The sequence below is a fragment of the Galeopterus variegatus genome, unplaced genomic scaffold (genome assembly GCF_000696425.1).
Source record: "Galeopterus variegatus unplaced genomic scaffold, G_variegatus-3.0.2 Scaffold219, whole genome shotgun sequence".
NCBI classification, from domain to species: domain Eukaryota; kingdom Metazoa; phylum Chordata; class Mammalia; order Dermoptera; family Cynocephalidae; genus Galeopterus; species Galeopterus variegatus.
In genome coordinates this window covers 597,059-617,321 of record NW_007726330.1, presented here as the reverse complement: position 1 = coordinate 617,321, position 20,263 = coordinate 597,059, and the positions used below count along the sequence as shown (strand labels likewise).

The 20,263-nt window shown below is 46.7% G+C and overlaps 1 protein-coding gene across 3 annotated transcripts in view; it reads right to left on the bottom strand.

Annotated features, from left to right (window-relative positions):
- SAP30BP (SAP30 binding protein) overlaps positions 1 to 20,263 on the bottom strand; it is a 36,055-nt gene that overhangs the window by 11,329 nt on the left and 4,463 nt on the right. For 2 of the 3 annotated variants that reach the window (XR_550043.1, XM_008566083.1), the window contains exons 3-4: positions 19,296 to 19,343; positions 1,082 to 1,124 (exon numbers count right to left, since the gene is read on the bottom strand). Coding sequence is in view for 2 of the 3 variants with exons in the window: in XM_008566083.1 (XP_008564305.1) it covers positions 1,082 to 1,124; positions 19,296 to 19,343 (91 nt within the window). In the remaining variant the exon portion in view is untranslated. The remainder of the gene's footprint in view (positions 1 to 1,081; positions 1,125 to 19,295; positions 19,344 to 20,263) is intronic. The other variant, XM_008566084.1, reaches the window with a different exon arrangement.

The following is a 20,263-nucleotide window of genomic DNA, read 5'->3' as shown; positions in this document are numbered from 1 at the left end:
GTCTTTTTAAAAAAAAAAAAAAAAAAAAAAAAAGATTAAAAGATCTGAAGACTCAAACTCCCATTAATCGGAGAACCCAGGGATTAAGGCAGAATGTTGCTGAGGGTCTGGATTGCTCAAAGTCATCACGATTCTACCCAATCTTTCCTCAAAAGACAAATATAAAAACCAGAATAGGCTCCCTACCCCTGCCCCCTGCAAAGGGTCCTACTCGGAAAAAGGACAGGTGGGAGAGACTGCTGGAGCAGCACTTCCAGGCTGAGTGTGGGGCCCTAAACCACCAGGGCTGCCCTGAGTGAGTCATGAACACCGAGGCGGAAGCACAAGGGAGAGGGAGACTCTGCAGGCCGTCCTCCCACAGCACCGCTGCAGCGAGCAGGAACCCACTTTGTGAAGACTGGCAGAACAGGCAGGGAGAGCCAGTCATGGCCACCACAGGGAGGAGGGTCAACCCCACCATGGGTCCTGGATTCAGACGCCAGGAACTTGCCCTGGGTCAGGCTTTTGGAGCTGTTACAAAGTCCGTGGCCATATAAAAGGACCTGAGAGGCTTTCTAAAGGACCGAAAGGCTTGGGTTAGTACAGGACTTGGATGATGTGTACTGTTTTCCAGAAACATAATGTCCCAGCTCCTCCCAAGTCACAAAAGGGTCCCAGACTCCAGGGCTGTGAGGCATGCTTCTGCCTGGGGACAGAGCAAAGTGCCAGCAGAGGCCACATGCTGACCCCCTGAGCAACAGGAACATGCCAGTGGAGGGGAAGAAGGGGTACAAAGAAGGAAGATGGGCCCAAGGCACAGGATGAGCTCCCAACCAAAGGGGCCTGAATTCTCTCTTGACAATACTGGCAACCGACCAAAGCCCAATAAAACGCACCATGAATATGATTTTCAAAGAATTGTTCCCTGGGCGTCTCATCCAGCCATCCTAGAAAATGCCAAAGGCCCTGAGAGGGAGTACGAAGGGCTATGACGCTCACAGCAGAGGGGAGCCCCATGGAGCATGAGGCCTGGCATGGCTGGACGCCACCTTGCTCAGGGCAAGGCTCAGAGATAGCCCCTGAGGCTCCTCTGGGTACTTACCAACTAATTCCTGGGGGTCTCGCTTTTCTACTTCTGCATTATCCTGCAAAAGAGAAACAGAAAGTCACTCTCTTCACTGAGACCACTCAGGACTTGTAAGGAGGGAGAAAAGGTGAAGGCACCACCAGGAACCCTAACAGCGAGCCAGTGCTCCAGGGACCATCAGCCACAGCAGCCGGGATGCTCAGAGCCCCATGTCAGTGTCTCCTCCACAGCCTCCAGCAGCAACCAATGTCCACCAACGCCAAGGAGAACAAACACCAGTGATCATGCCCTGCCACCTGCACAACCTGTCCTCTGCCTGCTGTTCTTCCTTGGGGGCCTGGTCAGCGGCCCCAGAGCACTACCACTGCATCTACTGCTGGAACTGAGGCAGCAAGAGCTACTGCTCTATACACCATGCACCTCCCAAGACTAGAACCCAAAAGATTAGCTGCTCCCAAGTTTTCTTACTTGAACAATAAGGGGAGACTTTATCATAGGGATGAAGGAGCAGCTCAAGGAACCCCCAAGCCAGCATGGAACACGCTTTAATAAGTGACCAAACGAGGCCCGGGAAAGGCCCCCGGCTCAAGACAGCCCTTCTCCAGCTCTCTGCTCTTTTCACGTTGGCTCTATATTCTCTTCAAGGAAAAGCTTTCCGATTCTTAATGCAAACACCATCCCACGACAGACACTTCCACACATCCTTGCGGAAATCTAAGAGCAAAGGCTTCTTATCAGAAGGATTTCACTGCTCTACAGTAAACACTTCATCTAAGCCAAATCAACATGAGAAGGTGATGGTCCAAGCCCTACCATCCAAGCTCCTGGCACAGAGGGGAGGAAGGCCTTCCCTTGCCTCCACTGTCCCAAATGAAACAGGGCAAGAACATGCCTGTCTTCCCCATTTCTGGGTTGCTGAAATCCACCCCTTCAAGCCCAGTTAGATCAGCGATCTGGAGTGCCATGAAAGGCTAATGATCAAAATGGCACACGCAGAGTTCACAGAGGTTGGTGGATCTCCTTTCCTTCCCCTCTGGTTAGTAAGGGAGGAGATAAGGTGGTAGCAGCTCTCAACAAAACCTTCACCCAGAAACAGCTGTGGAGCTCTATGGACTCCGCTTAAGTGAAGAAAAGCTACACCAAGCCACACCTCAGGAAAGCAGCCACGAGGAAGGCTACCCATTCTCTCCCAAGCTAGGGTCCGTGCCAAGACTAGACTAGTTGTTCTTAGCCCCCTTCCCCAAAATGTCCCTCCTGATTCTGGGACAGGCCAAACTCTCCTCCTTCTTCTGAACACTGCAGCTATTCATTCAACCTGGAAGGGCACAATGTCCAGCACGCTGCTTAGCAACCCATCTCTCCCAGCCACCCGCCTCCTGCCAATCAGGTGGGCAAAGAGAAGCTGAGATCTGGCTGGGGTATGGAGGGGGTGGGAAGTGGGCCTGGAGGACTGCCACACCAAGTTCAGGTTGGAGTCATAAATCAGCTGCTCTGTAGAGAGTGTCAGTCTCTCAGGGAATCAATAACAATCCCTTTGTACCAGTGACTCTGAAGAAACCAATGTTAAAGAGCGTGTCAGTAACAAAACAGGGGACTGTAAAAACTTCCTTAAATTTTCCCTCTAGGGGACAGCTTTCTGGGTGCTAATTGTGGGAAAACATCAGCCGGGTACATCCTACCTGCCCCCAACCAGTTGGCTGGTCATAGGGGACTGACTCACTGCCTCGTTAACTCCTTCTCAAAGGCCCTACCATTCTTTCCCAAAGCACTGCACTGCACCAGCCCCTTTTCCTGGGCTGAAATGCAGAACCATGGGAGGAGGCACAATATCCACACTGGAACTCTCCCATGCCTTCCCCAGGGTCACAGGGAATCAAGTCACCAAACATGCCTCATCAAAGGGAAAAATACTTGATACTTCCCGGGCTCCCTGGGTAGAGTAAGAGGCCAGTAGCTCCCTCCATGCTTCTGGGGCTTTTGTGACCCTGGAAAGGGAAGGGGGGAGGGCATGTGTGGTGATGGGAGGCGGGTGGGGAGGGATATTCCTGCATTTCACAAGGGCCTTGCTGGTTTAGCTGAGGTTATTTGGTGAAGTTTTTGGAAGAAAAGAGATGATGGGACAAAACCACAGACAGGAAGTATCTTTTTCCCTCTTTTAGTCTTTCCCTTTTTGGCTTGGCTCCCATTCCCCTCAATATCTAGAAACAAGGCCCACTCAACTTCCCAGCAGTAGAATCCAGCTCCACAGGCCCTCCAAATTTCAGTGCCTCTGAGCAAGGCACTGACCAACAGACCTGTGGGTGGACCCAACTCCAAGTTCAAGAAACTTCGCCTGACTTAAGAGAACTCTATAAGCAAAATGCACAGATGAGCCTGCATGCCATGGAAACCATACCATTCAGCATACCTCGACAAGTGGCCAGAGCCGCTGTACTAAGATCTCCTAGGAAGGCTCTCAAGTCTGTGTTGGTTCAAATTCTCTGTTGGTGTCACAGGCACTCTCTGGGCACCTGTGTCACTGTACCGAGCTGCTCCTGAAGAAGAAAGACAACCACCCAAGTCCTCTGGGATCCTAAAATGCTCGCTCGGCCAAAACAGCTTAACCCCACACCCTGCCCTGAATATGAGAAGTGCAGGGCTTGGTCATGCCCCGCAATGAAGGGCCTGGAGCCACAACATCACCTGTTCTTCAAATGGAGATGGGCCCAGGACTTGGACAACACCAAAGAAAGCTGAGAAGGGACCTCTGAGCATCGTAACGATTCCCTCAAAGATGCTTCTTAGAACCATTTCTGCTTAACTGTCCATTGAAGCAAGTTTCACCCAATGAAAGCAGCCTTTAGTCAAATGGTAACGGTATTACTCCATAATGACCGCCCGCCCCCACCAGGGGCAGGGAGGATTGGACTGGGTGGGGGAGGTTGTCACATTCAAAAGGAAGACCTAGAGGGACACCCTACCAGTCATGCCTCAGATACTAGGAATTCAGTGTAAAATGGAACCAAGCACCAGCCATAATGGTTATCATGGAAGCCAGCCACGGTTTCAGAAAAAAACATGTGATGAAATATTTTAAATGACAGAGCTAAGGATGGAAGAAAGGTCATTATTAAACTGCCAGTAGTTCAAGAAAGTGGTTACAAAACCTGCTATAGGGAGAGATTCTCACTATACCCTTAAAGAGGCAAGAAGAGGAGGGGGATTTATGGGGATACAAGTGAAAGCAACAAGAAACCACCACTCCTCTTTCCTTCCCCCAAAGCAGTGTTTCCAAATGCACAGACAACACCTGTCCTGACTTATATGACTCCATCCCTCTGGCCTCCGGTGGAGAGTTGCAGATGGTCAAAGCAATGAACTCAGCCTAGAGATCCATTTACCAGATGTGTCTACCCAGCCAGGAGGCATGGCAGTCACAGCCCAAAGAGAGTACACGCCCCTCAAACTGAACAGGCTGAAGGATCTGCACCCGGTTCACGAGGAAAACAAAAGCAAAGCATCTCACCTAGAGAAGGAAGGCAGCTCCAGGAGGAAAGACCAGGTAAACCTCTTCGGCTCCCTAGTTCAAGTCCAATTAAGACACAAGGGAAAAAAAAAAGGAAAATCCATACATGTTTAGTGAGAAGGCAGGGAAGGGAGGAGAGAGCAAGAATGGTTCAAGTGCTGAGCTGGTCAGAGAAACCAAACCCTTCCGCCTGTTAAATGGGAAGGAAAAAAAGAAGAAAAAAAAAAAAGAAACCAAACTCAGAGACAAGGATGAGGTGGCTGGGGGCTGTCCCTGGAGAAGAACAGTGATCTGCACTTGCCCATTTGGTTTCTTAATCAACTGTGACTGATATAAGAATGCAACGGCCATGGCTGTAGGTCAGTAGCAGGGGACCTGCTGTTCTCAGGAGTGACAGAACCTGGAATGTGGTTCCCCCTGCAGAGAATGAAGCTGACTGGAGCAGAGGAAAGAAGTAAAACCATGTGGATCCGTGAAGCTGGACGAGCTACCATTTGATCTGGGAGGATTTAATCAGCAGAGAAGCACCTAGTCCTGGGCTGGCTGGTTAGCTCAGTTGGTTCAAGTGAAGCCTTATAACACCATGGGCACAGGTTCAGATCCCTGTACCAGCCACCCCCCCCCCCCAAAAAAAAAAGAGAGAGAGAGAAGCACCAAGTCCTGATGGAGAGAATGGAGGGTTATTTTCAGCCAACAAAGCATCATCAATCCTTCCTGGAACCAGCTCTACAAAGCACACACAAAACTCCAGCATCAAACTTGAGGCACAGCAACAACAGCCATCTAGATTCTGCCAAGTCTAAATGTCATGTTTTCTTCCCAGCTTTGGGAGCATTAGGCACAGAGAAAGCACCCTGAACATGGGCACAGGAGCAAGAGTGCTAAGACCGGGTGTTTTCCATTAGACAATGTAATGCTGCATCTTGCAAGTACGTGGTTGCTGGGGAGGCAGATTAGTAAAACAAATGCCTTCCAAACCTTATATTGTGTTAGACCTGGTACAGCCCATGTAGTTATAAAGTCCCAGTGATACCTCACTTAATGAGCAGAGTATCTACTTAAAAATGAACCCTCGGGCCAAGCCCGTGGCACACTCGGGAGAGTGCAGCACTGGGAGCGCAGCAGCGCTCCCGCCACGGGTTCGGATCCTATATAGGGGTGACCGGTGCACTCACAGCGCTCACTGGCTGAGCGCAGTGCGGCCGGTCTCAAAAATACCAAAAAAAAAAAAAAAGAACCTTCACTGTGGCCGACGAGACCCTGAGGATTCCCTGTTGACCATTTCAGCTTTCTCCTCCCCGCTATGGTCCAGGGTTTTTGCAATGGCTGCTCCCTGATACAGCCCTCTCTGCTCTTGCCTCGCAAGCCCTATGCAGACCTCAGACCTCAGCTCGAGGAGGCCTTCCTCTATCCCAGGTTTTTGCAATGGCTGCTCCCTGATACAGCCCTCTCTGCTCTTGCCTCGCAAGCCCTATGCCAGACCTCAGACCTCAGCTCGAGGAGGCCTTCCTCTATCCCACGCCTACCTGACCAATGAGGACAAATTGCCCTGCACTGTGCACTCACAGACTATCCTATTTACCACCTGGAACAGTCAGCACCTGGTCTAGAGTAGGTGTTCAAACATGGATCACACACACATATCAATATAGACACTCTCCTTTCTAATCAGCCATTGTCAGTTTTCCAGCATAGGGTTTCATAGCTACCTTCAGATGCAGTGTTTTAACCCCCCACTTCAAACCTATTCAACTACACAGTTAGTTTCAATGTGTGGATACACTGAAAATGTCAGAAAGAGAAGAAGCAGAGAGGAGCTAACAAATGCACTAGAACTGTAACAAAAGGATGACACAGGACAGGGAGAAGGTGAGGAGGGGACACCAATACAGAGTTAAAACAATTTTTTAAAAACCCAGTTCTTTGCCTTTCTTCCTGCATCTTCTTTCTTTTTTTTCAGTATGAAACCGAACCAACGTGCACCTTCTTTCTCATCATTGGGCCTAATGCTCCTAAAACCTAAGACAAAAAGACAGAATTACTATATAGTTAGCTCATTTATTTATTCCACAAGTAATTTATCTAACATTTATTGTGTACCAGGCAACAGGCCAAGCACTGGGGATAAAATATGAACAAAACTCAATCCAGGGGAATAATTTTAGGTATTAAGCTAAGCTCTTCAATTAACGATGATCTCATTTAAAATTTTCACAACAGCCCTGTGAAACTGTGCTCTTAACCATCAGACAACACTGCTGCTTCAGACAGACCGATATGCTGTGCCGAGGAAGCCCTCTTGGGGAGGAAGGACAGGCAAAACAGTTTTCTGAGACAGATGTGAGTAACATCAAGTCACCGAGAAAGCAGTAATTCTGGATTATTTTTGTCAATACATCCAAGCTCCAGAATAAAATGGTCCTGGTTTGACAGACATGTTTGGGGGTGCAGAGTGAGAGCTGTCAGCACCCCCAGGTTCAGCGAAGTCACTAAACCCACTGCTGCATGGGAATATCCCACCCCATGGTCCAGAGGCCGACTCCACACACAAGAGCCCTAAAGAAAGCCCATGACCGGCACACTTCCTTCAGTTGTATCCTGTTGGCCAGGATTGGGCCACTGCCATGGGCACGCTGCCTGGCTGGGAATGGAAATGGTCAACTTATCAGAAAAATGGGCGGAAGTTGGTGGGGCCCCTTTGGATACACTGGAATCGCCTTTGCTCCCAGACAGCTTGCTGACAGGAAGGTTCAGCTCCCCCAACCTATAGAAAAGGGTTAAACAGGAATCTGCCAAGACAAACTCAACCAGCTCCAGAATTGGCTTTGTAGACTGAAGAAAAGGCATAAAGGAGGAAAAGAAAGTCTATTGGAAAAATCTGGCTAAAACAAAGCCGACATGGCTCAGCATGGCTATAGATGTTCTGTCACACATGTTGCAACCAACCAAACTTTAATGTAAATGCAAAACTCTGGCAGGGAGCCATCTCCAAAATCTGCTATTGTTATACGCTATTCCGAGTGTAATGTACATTTGATTCAAGACACTTGAGGATTTTTAGTTTCTGGAAAGTGTAAAAGATGATCAGAGGGCCATTCCATTCCTCTCTTTATGAGGCTGACAACAGCAAAGTGAAGTGTGTAAGACCCACAACTCTACATGGCCACCAAGTTACAAAAGCACTTTTCCATTTGAGAGGTCAACTGCTAAGATGAGGTGTTAGATTAACATTTGGGCAAATATACCTGAGATACATGAAAGCCAGGAGGGTGGAAATGCAAACTGGCCATCAACTACATACTAGTAGGAAGGGGAATTCAGTATCCACAGGACCAGAAGGAATGCCAGTATCTTTCATGCACAGCTTGGGAAAAATGTACCTGACTCCAAAGTTAGGAACACAAATAAGCAGAATCCTACTGAACCCAGAAATCACACAGCAGCATTTCAAGGGACATGGATTAAAAAACAGAATGAAGATCGGAAGTGCTGAGTCCCTAAGGACAGGCAGTTTTATGCATCATATAATTTAAAAAAGATGAGTCCCAGCTGGAGAAGGTAGGGCCCGGCCACACCTCAGTTAGCAATCTGTGGCATCTGGCCCCGAAGGGAAGGAGGTGTGTTGGGGCTTGCATGGCTGATGGGAGGGTGGATCGGGCACGCAGCGGCTCCTGGGCTGCAGCAACACAGAGGAGTGGGTGGGGCTTCTGGGAGTCTCAGCTTGAGTCTGTTTGGAGCAAGTGCAGTCAAGAAGGACCCCTGGGCAGTGCAGCAGAGCCAAGAGGAGGGGTCAGAGGGAGAATAATGGTCATTCTTCCCCTTTGCATGAGATCACAACTTCCAGCAATTACCAGTGTTTTTACCAGCAGCATTCTGCTTACGACATAGGAGGCCTTCCTTGGAAGGTGACAGGACAGAGCACTCGGCTTGGCTTTCTTTCGTTCTGGGTGACAGAAGAGTGATTTTCATGGCCTGCCTCTGTCTGTCATTCCGTGTGCTGCTCAGATCAGGTCACCACCCAGGCAGACCCCTAGGCTCCAGCCTGGGGTGGGTTCTTCCCCGGCATGGCCACTCCATGAGCTTCTGGAAATACCACATCTCCCACTTCTACAAGGCAACCCTAGCATTGAGGATAAGCCTAAAGAAGGCCATTCACTGTGTTGAGATCAGGGAAGTAACAAATACTAGGTAGGCTTGGCATTCTCAACAATTCAAGGGCCACATTACAATTTCCATGAGAAGACAGAATGGCTCACAAACCAGCAACAGTCAAGAGCCATTTCCTTCCCTGGTCCTAAATGAGTCATGCTGTGAGTCATTTTCCCCCATCTTATCAGCACTCAAAGGATCATGGAATGTGAGGGACAGAACATGGGGGCAGGTGGGATAAAAAAACCAAGATGAGGGACCTCTCACTTAGCTTCTCTGTCACACCCTAAACACAGAACTCACTAAAAGCAAACATACATTATTCAAGAATGAGGCAGACATTATTATTTCCATTCTGCAGATGAGTAAACTGAGGTAAAGTACAATGAAGCAGCTTGCCCAGTAAATGGCAATGCTGAAATTCAGACCCAAGACTTTCTGACTCCAAAGTCCAGTTATATGGTTTCCCAACTTCTAACCTCCTCCCTGTGGACTAAGAGGCTGCAAACAGTAACGGTTTCTTGTAGCTGTTGGTTAAGCTACTTGGTAAGCTAACATCAAAGACCAAGCAGGAAAAATATCTCTTCAGGTATGACTCTCAAGCAGTCATTAAACCATCAACTTAAAGGAAAGACAGCCAGATTTATTACCTGTTAGCTATGATGATCAGGGGAAACAGCTCCAGAGTCCATGGTACCCCCATGAGTAATGTCTGAGTTGACTTGAACGGAAGGGCTGGTCTTGAAGGCTTAATCACACAAACAGTGGGTGCTGCCACGCCTACCCTTAGCCTGGAGATTTCCTGGGGACTTACAGAAGAAATGGTACTAAATCCTAAAAAATGCTTACCAAATACTAAGCTCTTCTCCCTTCCTGGGTGAACAACCATGTGGACTCCTAATGAGAACTTGAGCTATAAAGGATGAGTTATTTCTTCTTCTTTTTTTTTTTTTAAAAGATGACCGGTAAGGGGATCTTAACCCTTGACTTGGTGTTGTCAGCACCACACTCAGCCAGTGAGCGAACCGGCCATCCCTATGTGGGATCCGAACCCGGGGCCTTGGTGTTATTAGCACCGCACTCTACCGAGTGAGCCACGGGCCGGCCCAGGATGAGTTATTTCTTCTGACCTGAGTAAAAAACATGGCACGTTTCCTGCTCATCAGAGAAGTTCATTGGAGAGAAACTGAAAACACTGCATTTCACTCAATAACAACCATAAAAATATATTCAGACTTCGCTACTATATTATAATGTATAATTTAATCTATACAGCTGAAGAAAACATAAGAATAAGGGAACTGACATGAAAAAGTACGGTGCTAATGACTGGTGTTATTACTAGAATAAAAGTTGGTGGATCTCAACTTAAAAAAAAAAAATCATTCCCCATTTAGAATATTTAGAAAATTATAATTTTTTGTTGTTGTTACAGCAGCTTTAATGGACTATAACTCATATACCATACAATTCTTTTTTTTTTGGCGGCCGGCCAGTAAGGGATCAAACCCCGAACCTTGGTTTTATCAGCACTGCACTCTAACCATCTGAGCTAACCAGCCAGCCCCACAATTCTTAAGTGTTTAGTTTTTAACTAACTGACTATAACAGCATTGAAGATGTTTATAACATGGATGGAAACAAAACTGGATACAAAATACATATGCTACTATAGGCAAATACAAAAGAAAGAAGAATGAAAAGTTTTACTATCAGTATCATGGGATTAGGTAATTTTCTTTCCCCCAAAATATTCAATCCTGCTATAATAATTTGAGAATAATTATAAAAGTAAACAATAAACAAACAAAACCCTAAGAGAATAATCACCAGAAAAATAGTGTTATATAATCTTGTCCACATCAAAAAATCCAGGGCTGGCTGGTTAGCTCAGTTGGTTAGAGTATGGTGCTTACACCAAGGTCCAGGATTTGATCCATGTACTGGTCAGCCACACACACACAAAAAAGTCTAGGTTTATGCTCTAAGAGATAATCTATACTCTCTCATCCTGAAAAACAATGCTCGGTTCTCAATGTTCTCCAGAAGTGCACCAACAAAGGCACACAAACGACCTGTTTCTGCTGGCTGCAAAAGGACTCATGGTTCCTATCTCATACCACACCACCTGCCTGCTTAAATATCCTTCAATATCGGGATGAACAGAACCTTATGCCACTTGTTTAAGAAAAGCAACAGCATCTTCCTTTCACACTTCAGAGGCTTGAAGGTATGACAAACACACCCAGAGCCCAAACAGGAAACTCTTCTGCTCTGCCAAGATCCTGCAGAAGCCAGCACATGTTCTGGAGTCTCTTAACTTAGTGGTCGATAAGGAGAACATAAGATTTCAACCTGGGGTGTCACCCACATGCAATTGCTGACATGCTCCTGAAAGTTCTTCCTAAAATAAGTAGCCAACAACAAATTTCTGGGGCTTATGCTCCTTAGGCAGTTTTTACTTTCCAGATCTTCGATTTTGGTACTTCAAAAGCTCAATAATAATGCTGGGACAGTGGAAAGGAGTTGGAGAGGAGAGGAGTGGATGAGGGAATTATTGAGATTGTTCTGCCCAATACAAACCCTTCATCTAGACTCTAAGTCAATTAATAATGCACTGAGAAACCTGGCCTTTAGCGGGGGCATGGACAGCCACTGGAGGCAGAAAAGCATTCACTTGGCTGAGCTGGACCTCCAGGGGTGAGTAAGCGAGGACTTGTATATAAAGTCTCCCACTCTGGAACTGTAAGAAAATCTATGCCTGCAGTTTCCAAACTGTGCATCAAGGCACCCCAGGACACTGCAGCAAACTCACAAAGGTGCCCCAGGATATTTAAAATTTTTACGGGAAACACAACACTACTTGATATCTGTCAGATACCACACACATTTATGTGCGTTATTTTTTCAAGCAGCTACTGAATTGCGAGGACAGCAATACTTATTGTTTAGAGCCAATTGCTTAAGAAACAGAACCATTAAGTATTTCTTTTGGCCTACAAGCTGTGAAAAACTACCAAGACACCAAGGGCAGTGAACTGAGAAAAAGTGGCAACTTTTTTTTGTCTTTTTTCGTGACCGGCAACGGATCGCAACCCTCAGTGTTGTGCCCGTACTGGACCGGGACCGGCAACAGGATCGCAACCCTCAGTGTTGCGCCCGCACCTCGCTCAGCCAGTGAGCGGCCGGTCTGTATGTGGGATCCGAACCCTCGGCGGGAGCGCTGCCGTGCTCCCAAGCGGCGCACTGTAGCAGTGCGCCACCGGGCCGGCCCAAAAAGTGGCAACTTTTGACCTACAGGATGAGAGTGTATAACAGGGCTCAGTTATGCTGAGAAGACTGAGCCGCTAACCACTGCATCTTATACTGTGGAAAGCACTCTCACAGTCTCTCCTGCTGCTGTCACAACCAACTTGTGAAGTGTGAATCGCAGCCCTGACTTCGCAGAGTGAGCTGAGCAAAGTTTAAGCCCATGGTCCCGCAGCTGAGGAAGGGCCAGCCAGACACAGCCTGGGGCTTCCAACCACCAGGCCACCAGGCTGGCTCTAAGTTGTGAACTCCACAGTTTAGCCCTACTTTTGGGCTCTATGAATTTTGAAAATGTTTTCTTTTACTTTATCTGGGGTTATACACACCTTTTTAAAGAATGCCAGAACAATTTCCCCCCCACTTTATGCTACCTCCTTGACCCAGAGCCACTATTTTGTTTTTACAGATGTTTGCTCCTCAGCCAGGATTCTTATCCTTGATCAGAGCGGGACCACAACACCTCGGGGAGACTGGCCATCCCAGTCCCTCCCAGCTAGTTGGCAACAGGCTGCTTGCTCCATCTTTCTTGCTCCAGGTCATCAATCCCTGTGTTTGTTTTCAAAGGAAGGGTGTGTCAGGGACAGTAAGTGAGTGGAAATACCATCACCCACAGGAACTGTAGGAGTGGAGAAAAAAATAAACAAGGGAAAACGTTCCAGGGCAACCGAGGTAAAATACAGACAAAGGAGAGAGGAGAAAGGGAAGCTTGTGCACCAAGGGAAAAGAGATGGAGGACGAAACACCACAGCCACCAGGCACTTCTTATCCTGAAGCCAGGAGCTGGCATTTCTAATCTGACTTCTAAGACAGCAGTGCCACCTTCTGTTGAGTAATCAGAACATGTAAGGGTAAGGCTGCAAGACCAGAAAATTGATGTTAGAGAAAAAGAAATAATGGAACAGAAGCGCCGAAGCGTTCAGTTTCCCGTGGAATGCTCAGCCACCACAGAGCCTGATCCCTGACACTCTGGGCTGATGGGCAGGACCAAAAGCTCCCTGAACAGGTGGGCCTGGAACTATCATCTCTTATTCAAACTCCTAAATATGGGCCTTTGCAGTCACAGGCAACCCTAAACATCAGTGATAAAAATTAGGGCAATTTCCAGTCTTTGTACTTTTTAAACCAGCAGATAATAAAGTTAGAGAACACTCAATTTTGCTTATCCACGAGGCCCAAGTCCTTTCCCAGGAAGTTCACAGGGAACCTCTCAGGGGTTTAGTCCAACCTCAACCCACAAATTTCCTGTAGGACATTCATGAAAAGTGGTTTCTTAAAACTTGTCAGAAAGATCTTCGGAAATAAGGAGGTCACTACCTCATTAAGCAGCTCAATCCCACTTTTTTTTTTCCTTTTTGTCTTTTTTTTACTGACCGGTAATGGGATCACAACCCTCCGTGTCACGCCCGTACCGGGGACCGGCAACGGGATCGCCCGGGATCGTAACCCTCGGTGTTGCGCCCGCACCGCGCTCAGCCAGTGAGCGGGAACCGGTCTCCACATGGGATCCGAACCCTTGGCGGGAGTGCCGCCGTGCTCCCAAGCGGCGCACTCTCCAGTGCGCCACCGGGCCGGCCCTCAATCCCACTTTTGGCTAAAGTTAACAAAAAGGTCTTTAGCACATCAAGGCAAACTTCTGCCATGTAATTCCATGTGTTGCTTCAAGTCCCGCAGCTGTTGTCACCACTGTTCCTGCAGCAAACCTTCAAACACCAGAATGTGACTACTGGTCTCCCCAGTCTCCTCTCTTCCAGCTCCTTCAACTTTTCCTCACATGACATGGTCTAAAGCCCCCTCACCTTTATGACTTCTTTTCTTTGAGCACACTCCAGTTTGAAACATGGACTTCGCTATTCCAAAACAAGCCAACCACATGGTGTGCCCAGTCCAGGAAGTGAGCAGAGGAAGTACCAGTAGTGGTGGTCCCTGAAACTAACACTACTGAACACAGACATGCCAGGCACCATGAAGCCAAGCATTTTACTTTTACTTGGTTAATCCTCATTAAATGAATGAGAGATTTTTTATGATGATGCGTATATTTGAGAGGAAGAAAACTGAGGTTAAGGGACTTTCCCAAGCAGAGCTGAAATTCAAACCCAGGTCTGGTTCCAGAGCTTTCACTCCTCACTATTGTGTTGGGCTGAATCATCTTACTCTTGATTTTCTAACGCCCCCCAGCAAAGTTCAAGACCCCATAGAGCTAACAACTTAATGCACATTTGCAGAGCAATACAAATGGTTATCACACAACTGTTTAATACAACCCAAGATTTCTGTTTTAGAAGAACAGTGATTCCCACAGTTGGTCTGTGCACCCCTGGGGTCTGCAAGGTCAAAACTATTTTCATAATAATAAGTCATTATTTTCCTTTTTCACTGTGTTGACATTTGAGCAAGTAATGGTAGGTAAACTGCTGGACTTTAGAACACAATCAAGGCAGCAGCACCAAACTGCAGCAGCAGTCATTGTATGCTCGGTTTATTTAAAAAAAACAAACAAACAGACAATTTCACTTAAGAATGTCTTTGGCAAAGCAATCAAAATTATTAGTTTTATTAAATCTTGACACGAGTACAAATCTTTTTAACATTTTGTGTGATGACATGAGAGGTATGCATAATCACTTCTGCTACATACCAAAGTAAGATGGTTGTCTCAAGGAAAAGCATGTCCCCCCTTATCCACAGGAGATACATTCCAAGACCCCCAGTGGAATGCCTGAAACCACAAATAGTACCGAATCCTATATAGACCATGTTTTTTCCTATACATACATTCCCATAATAAAGTTCAATTTACATATTAGGCACAGTAAGAAATTAATAACAATAACTAGTAATAAAATAGAACTATAAAAATATACTGGAAAAAAGTTGTGAATGTGATCTCTTTCTCTCAAAATATCTTATTGTATGTAATATTTCTGGACCTCAAGTAACTAAAACCATGGAAAGTGAAACTGTGGATAAGGGAGGGCTATTGTATGTGACTGTGAGTTACAAATTGAACTAGCCATTTTCTTCATGGAATACCACTTTTACTTGAAAGAATGAGAAATTAACTAGTTATCTGAACTTGGGTATCTAGCTGACATTTTCTCAAAAATGAAGCCTGTCACTTCAAGGAAAACTCTGATACTACTTACTGGCAATGATAAAATTCAAGCTTTCTCGCTGAAATTACTAGAATCTTGGGAAATGTTTACTCGCCACTGTGAGTTTGACAGCTTTCCAATACTTAGTGGCTTGTCTGATAAGATTTGCTAGTGTTGTCACTAACAAATACGAGATTTTTGGATATTATAGAACAAAATGTGTCAACATTTAGGAGATCTGTATAACTTGGTAAACTAATATTTTTCAAATCACCAGTGCCTGATGGTGCAAAATCATGTATGGGTAAAAGATCCATTCAAAGTGTAAGAAAGACCAGTGGACATTAGTGATGCAAAGTACATAAAAGTCCACTGATAAGGTTTCCCATTCCACGTTGCAACTAACCTTTAGGAAACTACCATTTGTTGAGTTTTGATGAAGTATCAAAGAAGAATATCCACAATTACCTGACAGGGCTATTAAAATACTTCTCCCATTTCCAACTACTAATCTGTGTAAAGCCAGATTTCTCCAAATACTTCAGCCAAAACAACACATTGCAACAGATCGAATGCAGCAGCAGTTATGAGAATCCGGCTGTCTTCTGTTAAGCCAGACATTAGAGACTCATAAAATGATAAAACAACGCCACTCTTTGTGCTAACTTTTTTTTTTTTTTTTCCCTTTTGGTCTTTTTTCGTGTCCGGCAACGGATCGCAACCCTCAGTGTCGCGCCCGTACCGGACCAGGACCGGCAACGAGACCGCAAACCTCAGTGTTGCACCCGCACCTCGCTCAGCCAGTGAGCGGGAACCAGTCTGTATGTGGGATCCGAACCCTCGGCGGGAGCGCCACCGCACTCCCAAGCGGCGCACTGCAGCAGTGCGCCACCGGGCCGGCCCTGTGCTAACTTTTTAAAAAAAAAATACTTATTTATGTTACTAGGTAATGGGTTTAATTTAATTTTATTTTATTTTATTATTTTTTTTTCCTTTTTGTCTTTTTTTTTTTTTTACTGACCGGTAACGGGATCGCAACCCCCGGTGTCGCGCCCGTACTGGGGACTGGCAACGGGATCGCAACCCTCGGTGTTGTGCCCGCACCGCGCTCAGCCAGTGAGCGGGAACCGGTCTCTACATGGGATCCGAACCCTCAGTGGGAGTGCCGCCACGCTCCCAAGTGGTGCACTCTCCAGTACGCCACCGGGCCGGCCCTAATTTTATTTTAAAATAAAAAAATAATTTGAAATCTTCTCAGTTTTAACTTCTAAGATAGTAAATATCAATGGATAAAACAAAAATAAACAAAAGCTTTTGGGGATCCTCAATTTTTTTTTTTTTTTGACAGCTGGCCAGTACAGGGATTGAACCCTGGACCCTGGTGTTACTAGCACCATGCTCTAACCAACTGAGCTAACTGGACAGCCCCTGGGATCTTCAAATTTTAATTGTGTAAAGAAACCAAATGTTTTGAGAACAGCTATAGAAAAAACTAAAAGCAGAGCTCAAAAAGGCCAAAGTAGAAAAGAGAATGCCACCTAGCGGAAAAGGCAGTTATGACAGTGACCCATTTGCTAACAAAATAAATGCAAGCTCAGGCAGGAGGAAGCCAGGGCCAGGTCTGAGACAAGGGTATTACAGAAGACTGAGGCTGGAGATTGTTTCTAGTCTTCAGAGATGCCATGAGGACTCTCCAAGGTGGGCTCTGGCAGCCACTGGGGACTGGAGAACATCTAAGCTGGCAAGCTCTGTCTGAACCCTCCACAGTCAACCTCCAGAACTAAATCAAGTTACTTCGAGGGCTGAATTTTTTTTTTTTTTTGGGGGATCGCAACCCTTGGTGTTGCCCCCGCTCCTCGCTCAGCCAGTGAGCGGCCGGTCTGTATGTGGGATCCGAACCCTCGGCGGGAGCGCCGCCACGCTTCCCAAGCGGCGCACTGTAGCAGTGTGCCACCGGGCCGGCCCGAGGGCTGAATTTTTTGTTGTGATTTCTGAGGACTCCCCAAAAGGAACAGAAATTGTTCCATGAAAACTATTCATTCCATATAAGACTTGAAATCCAAATGACTGAATGAGGTACAGTAAAGCACATCAGTCAAAGGGCAAGTATAAATGGCAAGTCTTTCCAGCCTTGATGTGGGATTGAGAGAGGAACAAAAGACACATTCACAATCTGCCCAACTTTGCCTTTTTTGGTTTGTTTTTGCACTTCTTTATTAACTGGTCCCACAACAGACAACAGTAAGTCTATTTTGTCTTTCATGTGGTCCCCCTGTCTCATAAAGACATGTCATGCTCTGAGGATTAGCTGTCTGGATCACAGTATTCTAGAAGAGGTGACAGTTAAGTGCATGCACCCTGTTCCCTGTTCACCAGCCAATCTCCCCAGGAGACCTTCCAGCCTCAAGCAAAGGCTGCAACAGCACACATAAATGCTCCAAGTTCCACAAATCCTCCTTTCCCTCCATAACTGAAGCCTCAATACCTGATGGCTCTGTTTTATGCACAGGCTCTAAAGGCCCATACACCCCAAATACTACGATAGAAGAATAGTAATACTAACACCCATTCTGCAAAGCATGAGCAGAGTTGTGACTATCTTTGAACTATGGGGCCACAAGTCTACCCCATGCTTTCCTGCCAGTAATGCTTGGATGAGTTCTTAGGCCTGGGTTCTTAACTCGGCACCGAAAGTAGTTTGCATTTACAGTTCCCAGAGTTCATTTTTCACACCAGTGCCAAAACTTACTTTCTTGGTAAAACATGTGCTTATCTGCATCATCCACAGCCTTTCACAGATTTATTTCAATGGCTACCAATCACAGAATCAGTTCAAATATGGAACAGCTCACACTATATTTTCAAATATACTACTCTTTTAGATTATAATTGGGCATAATTTTCCTAAATTCTACTAGGTCACCTTGAAGGCTTCAGGTGGTTTCAAAGCAGGGGTTTTTTTTGGGCGCGGGGGGTGGTGGTGGTGGTGGTGTGTAGCTGGCTGGTATGGGGATCCAGACCCTTGACCTTGATGTTATCAGCACCACACTCTAACCCAGTGAGCAAACCAGCTAGCCCTCAAAGCGTTTTTAATTGCAAAACTTGGTCTGTCTTCCTCAGGATAGAGTGATGAAATTAGTCTTTCTCTTTGGGTGCGGGGGGAGAAAAGTCGCATAAGTATGATTCCTCAAAAGGTACATTCCTGGGCCGGCCCGGTGGCGCACTGCTACAGTGCGCCGCTTGGGAAGCATGGCGGCGCTCCCGCCGAGGGTTCGGATCCCACATACAGACCGGCCGCTCACTGGCTGAGCGAGGAGCGGGGGCAACACCGAGGGTTGCGATCCCGTAGCCGGTCATGGTCCGGTACGGGCGCAACACTGAGGGTTGCGATCCGTTGCCGGTCATGAAAAAAGACAAAACGACAAAAAATAAAAAAATAAAAAAAGGTACATTCCTAATGCCCAGTGCACAGTACAGCAACTTAAACAACACAAAGGGGTCTTAACCCTCATCACAATAAAATCATTAAGGAGTGTGACAGGAATTGCTGCTAATTATTCTCAGCTGCTCCTGGGATGAAATGATGAGAAGAAATGGCTATGTTGTTTCAAAAAACACCACTCTGCAGGGCTTGCCCAAGAGTGGAAGGGCACACCCCTGGGAAAATGAGGATTAGGCTCACCATCCCCAACAGCTGGGGTGGTGAGCCTCTGGGCTTGTCAGCCTCACTTTGGTCTGACCCTCTTATAGCCCTTCTTTACTTCCAGACAACTAAAGAGAAACCAGAGTACACAAGGCAGCCCTTATGCCTTCCTGATTCTAAAAACATTCCCACATCTAACCCACCTGCAGGGGCAGTGACCTCACAAAGCACCACCTGCGGGTGCAGGGCACAGGTAGGCTGTTGAACTCAGACAGCCCTCTGGCCTTTCTAGTCTGGTGATATGACATAATCTGCAAGACTGGAAATCCTGTCCCCCTCAGGACTTAATCTATTCATTCCCAGTGGTCTCCAGGTTCTTTCTTTGTAAAACTGGTTTTACCCCAGAAAATGTCCACATGGTCACACAGTGTGTTAGTGGGACAGATCTCGACCAGACATATGAACTGGGCCATAATGTTAAAATGCCTTGTTTGCATCCAGCCACCCACCACAGCCAACACCAAATACCTTTGGGTCATCAGCCTCAGGTTTTTCAGTCTCTGAATCGTCATCTTCCTACAAGACAAAGAATTTAGAGGATTAAGCTTAAAGGACCGGGTTCATCATCTTCCTACAAGATAGAATTTAGAAGATTATGCTTAAAGAAGTGGAGCTAAGGGGTCTCACATGCATAACTAGGGGTTGGAGCAAACAGCCCATTTACCCAGCTGGGGTTATCCCACCAAGAACCCCTCCCTACCATATGACCCAGAACTAGAGTAAAAGAAAGGGAAAAGTAGACATTCTGGAGGAAAAAACAAAAAACACCAGAAACTCAAAGTCAACAGTTGCTAGCCTACATCAATAAAAATGCCTGAGTTAAAAATCATATACGGGGCAGGCCCGTGGCTCACTCGGGAGAGTGTGGTGTTGATAACACCAAGGCCATGGGTTCGGATCCCTATATAGGAATGGGCAGGCCCGTGGCTCACTCGGGAGAGTGTGGTGTTGATAACACCAAGGCCACGGGTTCGGATCCCATATAGGGGTGGCCGGTTAGCTCACTGGTGAGCGTGGTGCTGACAACAACAAGTCAAGGGTCAAGATCCCCTTACCGGTCATCTTTTTTTTTTTCCTTTTTGTCTTTTTTACTGAACGGTAACGGGATCGCAACCCTCGGTGTCGCGCCCGCACCGCACTCAGCCAGTGAGCGGGAACCGGTCTCCACATGGGATCTGAACCCTTGGCGGGAGCACCTCCGCGCTCCCAAGCGGCGCACTCTCCATTGCGCCACCGGGCCAGCCCATCTGGTCATCTTTTTTTTTTTTTTTTTTTTTAAAAAAGATGACCTAGGCCGGCCCCGGGCCCACTTGGGAGAGTGCGGTGCTGATAACACCAAGGCCATGGGTTTGGATCCCTATATAGCAATGGCCGGTTAGCTCACTTGGGAGAGCGTGGTGCTGACTACACCAAGTCAAGGGTTAAGATTCCCTTAC